The sequence below is a fragment of the Macaca mulatta genome, chromosome 12, assembly GCF_049350105.2.
Source record: "Macaca mulatta isolate MMU2019108-1 chromosome 12, T2T-MMU8v2.0, whole genome shotgun sequence".
NCBI classification, from domain to species: Eukaryota; Metazoa; Chordata; class Mammalia; order Primates; family Cercopithecidae; genus Macaca; species Macaca mulatta.
In genome coordinates, this window is record NC_133417.1 from 86,910,408 (window position 1) to 86,925,557 (window position 15,150).

At 43.1% G+C, this 15,150-nt stretch overlaps 1 protein-coding gene across 1 annotated transcript in view; it reads left to right on the forward strand.

Moving 5' to 3' along the window:
- The first annotated feature begins 10,773 nt into the window (after positions 1 to 10,773).
- Positions 10,774 to 15,150, forward strand: part of PPP1R1C (protein phosphatase 1 regulatory inhibitor subunit 1C) — a 143,109-nt gene continuing 138,732 nt past the window's right edge. Inside the window, exons 1-2 of the mRNA XM_077957298.1 lie at positions 10,774 to 11,254; positions 12,899 to 12,959. Of these exons, the coding sequence (XP_077813424.1) occupies positions 11,174 to 11,254; positions 12,899 to 12,959 (142 nt within the window). The 5' untranslated portion in view covers positions 10,774 to 11,173. The remainder of the gene's footprint in view (positions 11,255 to 12,898; positions 12,960 to 15,150) is intronic.

A 15,150-nucleotide genomic window follows, 5' to 3' on the forward strand; every position in this document is an offset into this window, starting at 1 on the left:
AGAAGACCACCAGAGTCCAGAGTCAAAGCTAAGCAGCAAGGATCTTTATTACAGGTTCGAACCTGGAGCTCTCACTCGCTCGTGAAACGAGACGGGCAGGAGAGCTCCCCTACTGAGCTCCGAACAATGTTATATAGTCTAAGGAAAGTAGGCATAGAATCATTATACAAATTAGAGGTATGATTGGCTGGAGTTTGAACAAAGCGATTTGGCAAACTATGATTGGTTCCCGCCATTTCTGATATTTCAGTACAACCCTTGAGGCGGAAGAGCAGTTTTACACAAAGGCAGTTAATTATATTGCATCAGGTTGCACGACCAGTTTATGGCTATCTTGCTTAAACACACCTTGTGACCTGGCTATCTTACTTAAACATTCCTTGTGACCTGGCCTCAGAAAGAAAAACATGTACTTACAGAACTTACGAAACCTCTGGTACGTGCAAAGATTAGAGAGCAGAACAAGGGTGTAGCGGGTGGGGGGCGGGTACACATCTATCTTTGTGTCCTTTCATTTCTCCCTTCTCATAAGTAACTGGATGTCCAATCTTGGATTTCCAGAGTCTTATAATATAGCCTCACTTTCTGGGTGCAGGAGAGGCTGGTGATGGCTACGGAGGACCATTAGTTGGATGGTATCAAACCTTTCTCTGACAAATTGTAAAATTTTATTTACCACACAGGGGCCTATAGTGAATAGAAGTAGTAAAGACATTAGGGGGCCTAAAAGGGGTGCCAGAAGGGAAAACATTGAAGAGCTCCACCAATTGTTAGCGGCTGTAGTGAATTGTTGCTTTTTCATTTCTAAGCTTAGTTCGTGTAGGCGTTGGACTCTTTCCTCAACTAACCCTGACTCATTTATATAGAAATAGCATTCTTCTTTGAGGAACATACAGGTACCTCCTTTCTCAGCCGTGAGTAAGTCTAAGGCTCTGCGGTTTTGAAGGGTGACCTGTGCTAGGGAGGTGAGCTGCCGCTGAAGGGAGGCTAGGGAATAGGCGGAGTCTTCCATAGCAACAGAGAATTGTTGTAACAGCTTGTCGTTTTCTATCATGGAGTGTTGTAGGGCCCCTCCTGCTAACCCCGCTGCGACGACAGAGGTGGTTAAGGATATTCCGGCAATTAGTGGTAGAAAAACTGCTCGTCTATGTCGCGCAGTTTTAGTTGGGGCGGTCCCTGCCCAGCCTATGAACTCTGCCGGGGTTAGCAGTGTCAGTCGGGGAACTAGGGTAACAGGGATACACAACTGTCCGTCAGAGATGCTTTAGGACAGAGTTTTTAACAGAGTCATATTATACCAGAAGAACACACCAGGGGGAGCATATATGGGACTATTAGGGTATGTAGCTGATTGGTTGCAGAGGCTGTTGCTAAATGCCGAATAACAATAGGGGTATTTCTCTTGGTATGGGTCACGGTACAGGGCTACATCGGGTATTGTGACTATCGATGAGTTAAAACCTGTATAGTTTGTGGGAGGGGAGGATAGAGGAACAGCCGTTAATGGTGGTCTTCCTAGGGTTGCACACATAAAGCAAGAGTACAGGTCGCCTAAACCAGTGAGGTTGGCGAATGCTAGCCCTTCCCGTAATAGAGTTAGCCAGGAGAAGGGCTGCAAGTCTTGTGATAGCTTGGTTTCTTGCCTGTGGATTTGTGTGTGGATTAAGGGTTGAATCTGGACTAGACTTCTCCACAGATATAAATGGCTACTGGACCAGGTACTAGTTGATGAGTAATATACTCCCCCATGTTGTGGGGTTGTCCACCAAGAGTCCCATGGGTCTCTAATTATCCAAGTGTAAGTGACGGGAGACTCAGTTTTGTAAAAATACCACCCTTGTCGTTCTCTCCAGTATCGGACAGAGTGCGTCTTACAGTAGCTATATGGGCAACCTGCACTCTGGTGCCACCAATAATTTTTACAATTATATTCAGTTTGATCATATTCAAAACAGATCATGGGTATTGCTGGTTGGGCAATCTGGAACCTAGTGAAATTGAGGTAAACTATAGTATTACACCCTGAGGGGGGCAGTCTGCGCTAGCTAGCAGTTTACCCGCTTGGGGGGTTTCCCCGGGGTGAGTTTTGTTCTCATAGAGCCAGAACCTCCAGACATAGGGATTAGACGGCGCAGCAGTGAGGAGAGTCAGATGCATAAGGCACAAAAGCATAGGTAAGCTAGAGATGGTTACGGCTATGGGGATGACGGCGCAGGGTTAGCTTTAAGGGATTGTTCTTAGCTTTGTCTACAGTCCATGTAACCGGTGCTCCAGACGGCTCGAGAAGGTCGGATGTTGGGTCCACTGGTTTGACGTGTGTGTAGTGGATCCACGAAGCGATGCCTTCTACTTTGAGAGCGGTGGGAGTAGTCAGGAGTACTTGCAGTGGTCCTTTCCACCTGGGTTGAAGAGTTTCTTGCCGGTGGCGCTTGACTAGGACCCAGTCTCCCGGCTGGAACGGATGAGGCGTCGGCGGAGGTCCTGCCTCGTACAGTTCTCGTAGTCTGGGCCAAATTTCCTGGTGAATTTTCTGTAAGGCTTGTAAGGAGAACAGGAGCTCAGAGACATTTTCAGTTTCAGGTTTGAGTAAGTCATCTTTTAGACTGGGGACCAGGGGTGGGGGTCTGCCATACATGATTTCATATGGTGTGAGGCCCAGTCTGTAAGGGGTATTTCGGGCCCGGAACAGAGCATAGGGGAGAAGTACTACCCAATTAGCGCCAGTCTCCATGGTCAATTTAGTTAAGGTCTCCTTCAGAGTCCGATTCATCCTTTCTACCTGTCCTGAGCTTTGGGGCCTATAAGCACAATGTAATTTCCAATTTGCCCCCAGAATGGAAGCCAAATCCTGACTTACCTTAGCAACGAAGGCTGGTCCATTGTCTGACCCTATTTGGACGGGAAAGCCATACCTGGGGAGGATTTCTTCCAAAATTTTCTTTGCTACAACCTGAGCAGTTTCTCTCTTAGTTGGGAACGCTTCTGTCCATCCTGAAAAAGTATCTACAAAGACAAGTAAGTACTGATACCCATATTTTCCAGGCTTTATCTCAGTAAAGTCTATTTCCCAATAGATACCAGGCCTAGTTCCTCTACACCTAATTCCTGCGGTGGTCTGGGTTTGGGGGCAAGCGTTGTTTAGTTGGCAGGCTTTGCAATTTGTTGTGACATCGCTGGCCAGTTCAGCTATGCGCCTGATTCTAAACTTGGCGTGCCTGATTAAGTCCATCATTCGCCGGGCACCCAGGTGGGTTGTCCGGTGGATGTGTTCCAACACCTGCCGTCCTAATTTTTCTGGTAGGATGGTTTGGTCATTTATATCAGTCCACCACCCATTTTTAACCTGTTTTAGGGGAAGCGTGTTCATCCATTCGCGATCCTGTTCGGTATAGTCGGGAAAACATGGCAAATTTCACGGGCCAGGATCGGGGAGCTGGAGCGCGAGGAGCTGACTGGGAGCTTTTGCTATGCTCCTTGCGGTTTGGTCGGCTAAGAAGTTGCCTCGAGCAATTGGCGTAGTTGGTTTCTGATGCCCAGGGCAATGTACAATAGCCAATTTCTTTGGTTTCCACAAAGCAGTTAATAGAGCTAGGATCTCTTGCTTGTTTTTTATTTCTTTGCCTTCGGCTGTTAATAGTCCCCTTTCTCTGTAGATGGCCCCATGTATGTGCGCAGTAGCGAAAGCATAGCGGCTATCCGTGTATACTGTTAGTTTTTTCTCTGCCCCTAGGGTGAGGGCCTGTGTAAGGGCTATCAGTTCGGCTCTTCGGGCCGATGTCCCTGGAGGCAAGGGTTCCGCCCAGATTACCTCAGTCTCTGACGTTACAGCCGCTCCTGCATACCGCTGGCCTTGGTGGACATAGCTGTTGCCATCAGTGAACCAGGTGAGTTCTGTGTCAGGGAGCGGACGATCTTGCAGGTCCTCCCGCACCCCATGCACCTGAGCCAGTATCTCAGTGCACTCATGGGACGGGGCGTCCAAGTCTGGATTTGGCAGCAGTGAAGCAGGGTTTAAAGAGGTTGGGGGCAGAAAAGTTATTCTGAGGGGGTTTAACAGCAGTCCTTGATAGTGGGTGAGCCGGGCGTTACTCATCCATCGGTCCGGCGGCTGCCGGAGGACGCCTTCAATGGCATGCGGGGTTATAACACGCAACTCTTGCCCCATGATAAGTTTATCAGCGTCTCGGACCATTAGGGCGGTCGCCGCGATTATCCGGAGGCAGGGTGGCCAGCCAGCAGCCACTGAATCTAATTTTTTTGACAAATAGGCAACTGGCCTCTGCCAGGGGCCTAGGTACTGTGCAACACCCTTACTTTCATCCACGTATAAGTGGAAGGGCTTGGAGACATCAGGGAGCCCCAGCGTGGGGGCTGATAACAAGGCAGTTTTGATTTGCTGAAAGGCCAGCTCAGCCTCTTCCGTCCAATTGAAGGGCTGCCATTCCTTTGTTGCCTGGTATAGGGGCTTGGCTAACTCAGCAAATCCGGGTATCCATAACCTACAGAACCTTGCCGACCCCAGGAATTCTCTCACTTGCCGTGTTGACTGGGGTCTAGGGATGCGTAGGACTGTTTCCTTTCGGGCTTTGGTTAGCCAGCGTTGCCCCCCTTTTAATAGGTACCCCAGATAAGTTACCTCCGACTTGCAGATCTGAGCCTTTGTTGCTGAGGCTCGGTAGCCTAGCTCCCCCAGAGTCTTCAGGAGGTCCTCAGTCCCTCGAACACAAGTTTCCGGGGACCTGGCCGCTATTAAGAGATCATCAACATATTGCAAAAGAGTTATTTCAGGGTGTTGCCGCCGGTACTCACCCAGATCTTCATGAAGGGCTTCATCGAACAGGGTTGGCGAGTTCTTGAACCCTTGTGGCAGTCTGGTCCATGTTAGCTGACCGTTGATGCCCCTCTCAGGATCCGTCCATTGAAATGCAAAGAGTTCTTGACTTTTGGGAGCCAGAGGAAGGCTGAAGAAAGCGTCTTTTAGATCAAGAACGGTATACCACTGTTTTTTGGGATATAAGGCACTCAGAAGGGTGTATGGATTGGGCACAGTGGGATGTATGTCCATGACCCTTTTATTAACTTCTCTTAAATCCTGTACTGGCCTGTAGTCCGTACTGTTGGGTTTACGAACAGGTAACAGTGGAGTATTCCAGGATGAGTGGCAAGCCCGTAGGACTCCCTGGTCTAGGAGTCGGCGGATATGGGGCGTAATTCCTTCTCTTGCCTCCAGGGGCATAGGATATTGCCGAACCCGAACCGGGTCCGTCCCTGGCTTAACTTCCACAAATATGGCAGGTCGATGTTTAGCTAGCCCTAAGCCCCCAGTTTCTGCCCACGCTTCAGGGAAACGCTGGAGCCAAGAGTCAATTCCCTGATCGGGGGGCTTTTGCTCTTGATGGAGTCGGTACTCATCTTCTAAGGTGACAGTCAGGATAGATATTGGCTTGTTTTGGGAATCAGTTATCTTGGGCCCTTCTGGCTCAAAGTGGATTTGGGCCCCTATCTTTGTCAGCAAGTCCCTCCCTAGTAGAGGGCAGGGGCTCTCTGGGATGACTAGGAAGGAATGGGAGACTTTTCCCGTTCCTAAGTCTACAGTCCTCTGGGTTGTCCAGGGGTATTTTTTGATGCCTGTGGCCCCGTGCACCCAGGATGTTTTCTTAGACATTTTTCCAACTGGTTTGGTTAGGACTGAGCGTTCCGCCCCAGTATCGACCAAGAAGCGAACTGGGGACCCCTCCACTTGCAAAGTTACCCTGGGTTCGGGGAGGGGGTCCGAACCCCGTCCTCCCTAGTCAGAGTCCTGGGTAACGAGTACGGAGGTAGGGTTAGCTGGTCTCCGTTTCTTTGGGCAGTCTTTAATCCAGTGGCCACGTTCCTTGCAATAAGCACACTGATCTTTTTCTAATCCTTGCCTAGGGCCTTGCTTTTTCTGCTTTCTGTTTTGGCCATTTCCTGCCTGGGGGAAAGCTGCTACTAAGACTTTGGTCATTTCTTTGGTTGCCTTGAACTGTTTTTCTTCTGGAGTATCCCTATTATTATAAACTCGCTGGGCCATCTGAAGGAGGTCCTGAATCTGCTTTCCCTCTAAACCTTCTAATTTCTGGAGTTTTCTTTTAATATCTGGTGTTGCCTGGTTTACAAAGGACATTACTACCGCTGCCTGATTTTCCGGTGCTTCCGGGTCCATAGGGGTAAACTGTCTGAAGGCTTCCATTAATCTCTCTAAATACACAGCGGGGCTTTCTGTCTTACCTTGTAACACAGAATATACTTTAGCCAAATTGGTGGGCTTGCGAGCTGCAGCCCGGAGACCCGCCATTAGAGTCTGGCTATAAATGAGCAGTCGTCCCCTACCTTCTGCCGTGTTGTAGTCCCATCTGGGCCGGGTCAAAGGGAAAGCCGCATTAATGAGGTCAGGATTTGCAGTTGGCTGGCCGTCATCTCCTGGAACCAGTTTTCTGGCCTCAACTTGGATTCTTTCCCGCTCCTCCGTTGTGAACAGGATTCGGAGGAGCTGTTGACAGTCATCCCAGGTCGGCTGGTGAGTAAACATGACACTGTCTAACAACGAGGTTAGATCTTTGGGATTATCTGAGAACCGAGCATTTTGGGACTTCCAATTGTATAAATCACTGGTGGAAAAAGGCCAATACATGAGACGGGAGAGCCCGGTATCATCGAGCGATCCTATTTCTCTGAAAGGCAGGGCTACAGTGGAGTCAGGGAGTCGGGAAGCTTGGTCCCGCTGTACGCGGCTTCGTGTTCGGCCAGCCAGCCCCCCCAGGTTACTTTTGCTCTCGGATGCTTCCGCTTCTCGGTTTCCCTCTACGGAAGCACCACCCTGGGGGACTGGGTCCTGCGGGATAAGGTGCGGATATGGTGGGGGAAATGTGGGTTCTAACGTTAGGGGGTCCTGGCTGTCCGGCAGCACAGGGGCCGAGGGAGCAGAGGGAGTCTTTTGTCTTGTAGGTCGCGTTACTAGGACTTTGCAGGGCTCAGGGATGAATGGAGTTATCCAGGGTGGTGGGTTTTCCACAAGATCCTGCCACACTAGAATATAAGGAATTTGATCAGGATGTCCTGACTGCCCTGGCAGGAAAATCTTAGTTTTTACCTTAGTAATAATAGAGAGACAGAAAGTTCTTTCGGAGGGCCACCCTACGCCGAAAGAGGGCCACTCCGAACGGCAGAAAGTAACTAGCTTTCCCTTCTTTAGTTCTACACTTAAGTTACGCCCCCGAGCCTTCACATCCTTAAAATTGGTAACAAGGAGTGAGAGCGGCGTGCTCTGGTTGTTGCCCATCTTTGGACTGCTCCTACAAAGAGAAGGGGGGACGAAAATGAGTGTGAAGCAGAGGGGAGTATCCGACAGGTCCGGTCCTGGAAGGGGAAGAAAAGGTTTTATGTTTCGTTTTGGGCTTACACTTAACACTTAACAATAACGGACAGACAGTAATAACGATGAGCATTCGCGAGTGCGTGTCAGACTTCCGACCTGAGTCAGACGGGGCAACCAAGGATGGAGGCCCCCAGATGGGCACTGGGGAACGTCTCCCACCAGTCCCGAGTGGCTGTCTTCTAGCGCGTCCGCCAAGACCGTGCCACTTACAGAACAGACCAATACAGATTACAGATTACGGATTTCGCGAAATTTCAGGGAGACAGACAGAGACAAAGACAGAGACAGTGACAAAGCCAGCTTACCTACAGATTAAGATCCGTTGACTTGGGGGTCTGGTGGGCTTGGGGGAAATCCCGGACGAGCCCCCATTTGTTATGCCCAGACCGTTTATTCCCCGAAGAAGACCACCAGAGTCCAGAGTCAAAGCTAAGCAGCAAGGATCTTTATTACAGGTTCGAACCTGGAGCTCTCACTTGCTCGTGAAACGAGACGGGCAGGAGAGCTCCCCTACTGAGCTCCGAACAATGTTATATAGTCTAAGGAAAGTAGACATAGAATCATTATACAAATTAGAGGTATGATTGGCTGGAGTTTGAACAAAGCGATTTGGCAAACTATGATTGGTTCCCGCCATTTCTGATATTTCAGTACAACCCTTGAGGCGGAAGAGCAGTTTTACACAAAGGCAGTTAATTATATTGCATCAGGTTGCACGACCAGTTTATGGCTATCTTGCTTAAACATACCTTGTGACCTGGCTATCTTACTTAAACATTCCTTGTGACCTGGCCTCAGAAAGAAAAACATGTACTTACAGAACTTACGAAACCTCTGGTACGTGCAAAGATTAGAGAGCAGAACAAGGGTGTAGCGGGTGGGGGGCGGGTACACATCTATCTTTGTGTCCTTTCAATATATATATACACACACATGCTGGATGACACTGGACAAATTACCTAAACCCTCTGACTCCCAATTACCTAATTTTAAATTGAGGCTAGCAATAATATCTACCTCAAAGAGTTGTTGGAATAAATTAATGCAGATAAAGCACTTAGAATAATTCCTGGTACATGGTATCATATAAAGGTTATTACTGTTCTCTCTGATAGGGATAAAAGAAGTGCACCTAATAGGAAAATTATACCCCCCATGCAAACTCTATAGTAACAGTTTTTAGATTATTTTACATTTAAGTTGCACTTTATGTATTTATTGGAGTAATAATTTAGCTTTAAAAGGACTTCAAATACCTTTTGACACAATCTCTCCTCTAGTGCCATAGCAAAAGGCCTGGTGCAGAGTAGACTATGGTATCTACTCAACAAATATTTGCTATGTGAGTAAATTAAGTTGCAAAATACTAAACAGTCAAAAGACAGGTAGATAGTTATTATGGTAAATAGAGTTATGCTTGGTTCTTTGAGAATACAGAGAGGTGAGTTTAAACCCAATGTGGAAAACAGTAAATCTACAAAGGCTTCCTAGAAGCAATGATACTCAACTGAATCTTAATGGATACACAGGAGTTGGCCTCATAAAAAACAAGAAGCTTAAAGGGTCTAGATAGCCCATTTACAATATGGCCTCTGATCAAATTATTCAAAATAGGGCAATTAGTTAATGAGAATCATTTTATTGGTATTTATACCAAGCATATATATGAAATTTCACTTTATCACCTATTATTCTAAATGGAATCAAATTATTCCAAGTAGGTAGATATTCTTAGTGATTCTGGTTGAAAATGTGTATCCTTAAGCCTTTTGAAAAATCTGGCTGAAAGAAAAATAATAGCTATCTTTTACTGAGTGATTCCGTGCTGGTCTTGTAATGAGCTCTTTTCAGGAACTGAGTAAGATAAACCTCACAAGAAGAAAGTTCTCTTACTGCCCAAATTGATAAACGTGGTAAGTAGCAGAGCTAGAGCTTGAACTCAAGGTTGCCAAGTGCATGTTCTTCATTACTACATTATGTGAAGTTTTGGATTAACTCCTCACTAAAAATACTGTCTTGTCTTGTTTTCCTTTTATATAATTTGAAGAGACATTCAAAGAAATAACTTCATTAATGATATTAGTTTAGATTTTATTTCTGGAGACTTTTGTAAACTGTTACATAAAATGTAATTTATAAATTTCCCTTCAACACTACACGGATGAACTCATCACAAGATTTCTTGCTAGTCAGCACTGTTCTCCACTAAAAGTGCTTTCACATCCACATCTTTGCTTTATCCCCTAGTGAATATAGAAAACTACTTCAATAATGCATATTCCTTTCTATATTCCTTCAAGAGAATGTTGCCTATTTAAATCATTAAGATGGATTCCTGGTACAAAATCAGAATTAAAAAAATAAAAACTTTAATTGTAAATACCTGGAATCATAGTCGATGTCTAAATATATTAAGTAAATCCAAAAACATATTTAAAAACCTAGTTTTCATCACATAATGCCTCTCAAGAAAGCAGAGATCTCAAGTTATCTTTTCCATTAAAACAGTTTCATTTTCATGCTTCCTTCACAAAAGTATTCGTATGCATGAAGGCCATCTGGCTATGTTACTACCTCCCCTTTGACATTAACTAATGTGGCAATCAGGCTAATGTCCCACCGTTTCCTGACCACTAGCCAGTATCTACCCTCTGAACATTACCCACTTCATGCTTTTCTCAAATCCTTATCTTTGCGTACATCTCTACTATTGAAAACAAGTCACAATGTTGACTACCATTAGGTTTCTACTAATGTTTTCTAGTCATTTCTGTATTCTTCCAAGTCAGAGAATGTAACTGGGCTCCACCAGGAAATAAAATAGAGGTCATTGAAGCGGCAGTGGCTTCCAAGCTGTTTGCTAAATTTAGCAGTACAATACTTTCCACTCTAATGAAAACTGTGAACTACAATTTTAGAATGTTGGAACAGAATGGGACTTTAAAGGTCATTGAGTCCCACCCCCTCATTTTTCTGATGGAAGTGTGGAGGCCTAGACATAGCCAGTAATTTTCTGCAGGCCACAGATCTTGTTAATTATGAAGATGGAACTCCAAGTAAGATCTGCTCAGCCCTGTAGTAATGCTGCCCTCACTACACCACAGATGCTCTGCCTCCTAGGATGAGTCTAAACTAATCAAATGTGATAGCATAAATATAGCTAATATTATTGGTTGTGGCTTACCCTCCACGGCCATTCAACTGTTTCGTAGCTGAGTGTGAAATAGCAAAGGTGTATGACTTATGAGTTGCCGAGAGAAATGATTCTATACCCAAACCCTGCCCCCAACTCTAAAAACTTCCTGCTTGATGTTCATCAATAATGAATGGCCCATCCCTGCAATACTCAGAGGGAGCTTACATTGCACTTTTGAGCAGCCGGTTAGTAATGTACAGTGGATAGAGCCATTCTTTCAAATCCCAGGGCAGTGGGTCCTTCAAGGCTAGCATTGCATTTTCAATTAGCTGCTGAGTGAATGCTTGGCATGGTATTAGTGAAGAGGCACACAATTAGCGTGTTGTTCCTTTCTGTATTGTGCTGAGAGGATCCAAGGGATTGGTGGGGGAACAGGCAAGCCAGGCATCACCGTGGATATTGAAGAAGGGGGTTACTCAAACCTCGGCATCTTCACTTGCTCGCTCTGGAATTACAGCTATTTATTACGAAGCACTCTGTGTGGCTTAGTGGAGTGTGTCTGAGGAAACACATCCGGACACCACTTAGGGTTAGTCTTTCTGAGCTCTTCACATCTCTGACTAATTATCTTCATTATCATGGAGCCCAACAGTCCCAAAAAGATACAATTTGCTGTGCCTTTATTCCAGAGTCAGATTGCACCTGAAGCAGCAGAGCAGGTAAGTGAAATTGCATGGGGTACAATTCCTGTACATAAGGTAATATGAACATGCATTCTTGTTATTAATTGAAATGTTCTTTACCGCTTGATTTTGCTGTGACTTTCAAGATATGTAAACAAGAAATAAGTTGGTTTTTATACATACTTGCATTTAAATTGCATTGGGAGAACTATTGTCTAAATTGTAGCACTTCATATGATACAAAATGAGCACCTCTGAGGGGAAAATGGCTCTGTAAGCAATTCAGGTATGGATTCATAAATCTGTTCATTTTTGCTCATTAAAATAACAGTTTCAACATTTAGAGCAACTTTTAAAAAAATTATCAAAATGAGCAACATTTTATTTATTTTTTTATAAAATAAAATGATTGATTTAGCAATAAAATTAAATCCTGAGATAGTTTCAGACTATAGGTCGAATACTTTATTTTCATATGTTTTTTATTGTGGACCCAAAACCATGATTGTAAGTTTATATAATATATTACAGCGAGGATTTGTAGCTTTTGGTACAATTTTAAAATTGTTTTGTTCAGACATTACAAACAGTATTTTAACATTTCCTAGATTCTTTGTCCGTGTCTAATATTGGTTTACATCTGTATCACCTTTCATATTCAGATTTACCTCGACTCTTGATGCAATGGCATCTCGTAGAACTGCAACTGTGAGGAGGCAAAAGCAAAGAAATTGATGAGGACATCAACCTAATCCATTAATTTCTTAAAACCTAAATTATTTTTGAATCCTGTTCCAAGTATTTGAAATAAAGTCTTAAAAATAATTATTTAATCCGTGACTCATAGTGTTTCAGGATGTTTTGACAATCTGAAGTAGATGCACCTAGACTCAGGCCAGATAAATGTAACCTTGAACATGTGTCTATCTATGCTGAATGGGATGTTGCTTCTATCTTGGACAGGATGTCATTGATAAATTTTATTTTCTATCCTACTGACATTTACTTTGGGAATTTACCCATAAATGAATATAATAAACAAATAAAGGATATTATATTCGAGGGATTCTGATAATACTATGCTCCTGTAACTCTTAAAATGAAAAATAAACTTGAGAGTTTGTAATAAGTTACATATGCTCATAAGATCCATATTTATTCTTCATTTGTTTATATGTTCTAAATATTATACTAGAAAATAAAAAGTTAACAAAATCAATTGAAATTCAAAGCTTATGCTGCTAATTTAACTCTGGTACCTGCTAGAAATAGGTTTCCAAGCTCTTCCCTATCCTGTTTAAAAATAAGGGTAACGAATCTTGAAAGCATCACCAATGTTATGAGGCTCTAAGTGAGCCACTAACATTATCAGGTCAACTCTGTACCTTCACTGTAAATTAATTTTCTGTTGTATCATTCAATTGTATATAATTATTTTTTTTTTCTGTGGAAATGTAGCTTTTTGGTCAAAGAGGGTGGGTGATACTTCTATCAGACAGTTCAATTCTGTGGCTTTCTATTGTTTCAAAATAAAATTAGTGAGCACCTTCCATGTGTCCTCCAGAAGTTTGCTTTTGCATGTGGGGAAAAGATGAGGATGAGACATCTTTGCAAGCTGCAGAGTAACCTGGAGCAGTGTCTAATACTCATTGATATTAGCTCACCTTTTGTCATTCACAGATCAGGAAAAGAAGACCTACACCAGCATCACTTGTGATTCTCAATGAGCATAACCCCCCAGGTAAAGAAGCATGATGTGTTTCACACTGATGGAACAGAATGGAATTGTTTGAAGAACATCAAAGTACATGTCATTACTGAACAGTTTCAATTTAGGATTTCAGTTAGCAATGCTCTAGAAAACTAATCTATAAAATGGATCATAAACAGAATCAGAAATAAATATTACAGGAATCATCTCAAGCAACAGCCTGTATTTCCTCTAGAATGTCACGAGTGATGATATGCTATGAAATGTTTTGTTAGCACTGGCTGTCATATGTTCAGGTGTTTGTATGGAACCTGGATCACAGCTTATTAATGAGGCTGGAGGAAAGCTGTTCAATTTGGTTTCAAAGCTTAAATTACAGCCCTAGAGATGCTTATCTCTTTACAGAGTAAGGTTTTTATATGGAAAAGGTTAACATGGGGTGGGCAATGACCCAGAGTTGGCTTCAGCTTTGCTGCTGATGTCATCTCTGAATAATGCAATTGACAAGTAACCAGATCAATTTTCAGCACTGCCTATTTGAGAGCCATTCTGAATGGCTAAATCCATTTGTTGAGGTTTTATTTTCCATTTCCTGTAAAAATGAAAACTGCATTATTATTCCTGATAAAAGACTATGATCTGTAATCCACAAACATTATTTACTTATTGAGCGGGGTGATTTTTAGTCTCCCATTGAAGTGCTGCTTCTGGATATACAAGTAGGATAGGAATGGTGATGGCATTAATTTGTAACCAGGCAGATCTTGGTGTTGGATTTTCTGCAGGTATAAACAATAATGGGTGGACAAAAGGAGTTTAAACAGTGGAAACATCATATGTCTAATAATAGACTGTAGTGAGTGATCTAAGAATACCAGGGTGAAATAGTCCTTGACTTTTTCAGACTCTTTTCTAATTAGACAAACGTATAAAAAGAAAGTCAACTAACAGACTGTTCATCCTTGAGCCCAAATCCAAGAACATTTTCAGGTGATGGAAAATAAATAAGCTAATTTTTTTCTGTTGAAAACAAACAATTATAACTTGATCCTATAACTTTAGAGTGCCATTGCATTTAAAATTATTTTCAAATATATTATCTCAATAAATGTTATCTTACTTATATTTGGTTAGATAAGAGGTGCAAATGATATGTAATTTTAGTTTAAAAATAAATACAAGTATGAAGACAATGAAGTCTTCTCGATTTGCGGGGGTAATTTTATAGCAATTTTCCATCACTGCCTTGCTCACAGTAGCAGACACTTCTGCAATGTCCTGAAACTTTCCTCCCCATGCCTGCCATGAGGTGTACTGCACAACATGATTTCTAGGTGTTCTATCGCTCGGAAAGCAGTTTTCAGAGGTCTACAGGCATTGTTGCTGTTTGAACATAGTGAAGTCATGTAAGTGACCTTCATCCTCTCATTTGAACTCCCAAAATAGCACCTACATTTTCTTGAGTGCCAAATATGTGCCATTTGGATGAGGAAAGTGTTTATCAGAGAGGTGAAGTGATTTTTGTGGCTATTCCACTAGAAGTGATGGATTCCAGAGACAAATGCAGGTAATTCTGATACTGAAGCCCATACATTTCCACTGGCACTGGCTTTGAAAATATCAGTTTGCACTACATAGTGAAGGCTTTATAATGTGACTAGTCATTCAGGCCCTGTAAACAAGGAAAACCAAACAAAATAAATCCATTGTCTGTACCACTTATCTTAGTAGATTAGGGATTGTACTTAAATATCCCTAGGAATGAGATTCAGTTTTTCTCTAGAAACCTTTTTCTTGTCAGATCTCCCAATTACTAGATGGCATTGTCCCTTTTCTGTAATTGACCTCATCCTTCTCTGTTTTTTAAGCACCATTGGAGACAAATTAGATGCAAATAGCATCTCACAGAGAACTACTGTATTCTAGTAAATCACCTGTCTGCATCTTCTTCCCCCTTTATGGAAACTAGAATAGTCTACAAAGAATTAATAAGCTTTTGGCTGTGTGTAGGACTTGGATAAGTGTGCATGGCAACTAGAGATTTTGGACTAGTGATGGATCTTTGTAGCAAAGCCCTTGAAAGCTTATAGTTTTCCAAATAAAAATGATCTAGCACCAAGCTTACTGGGGAAATAACTCTAAAGATAAAACAACAACAACAACAACAACAAAGAAACAAACAGCAAAAAAAGAACACTAAACCAAATCAAACTCGGATACT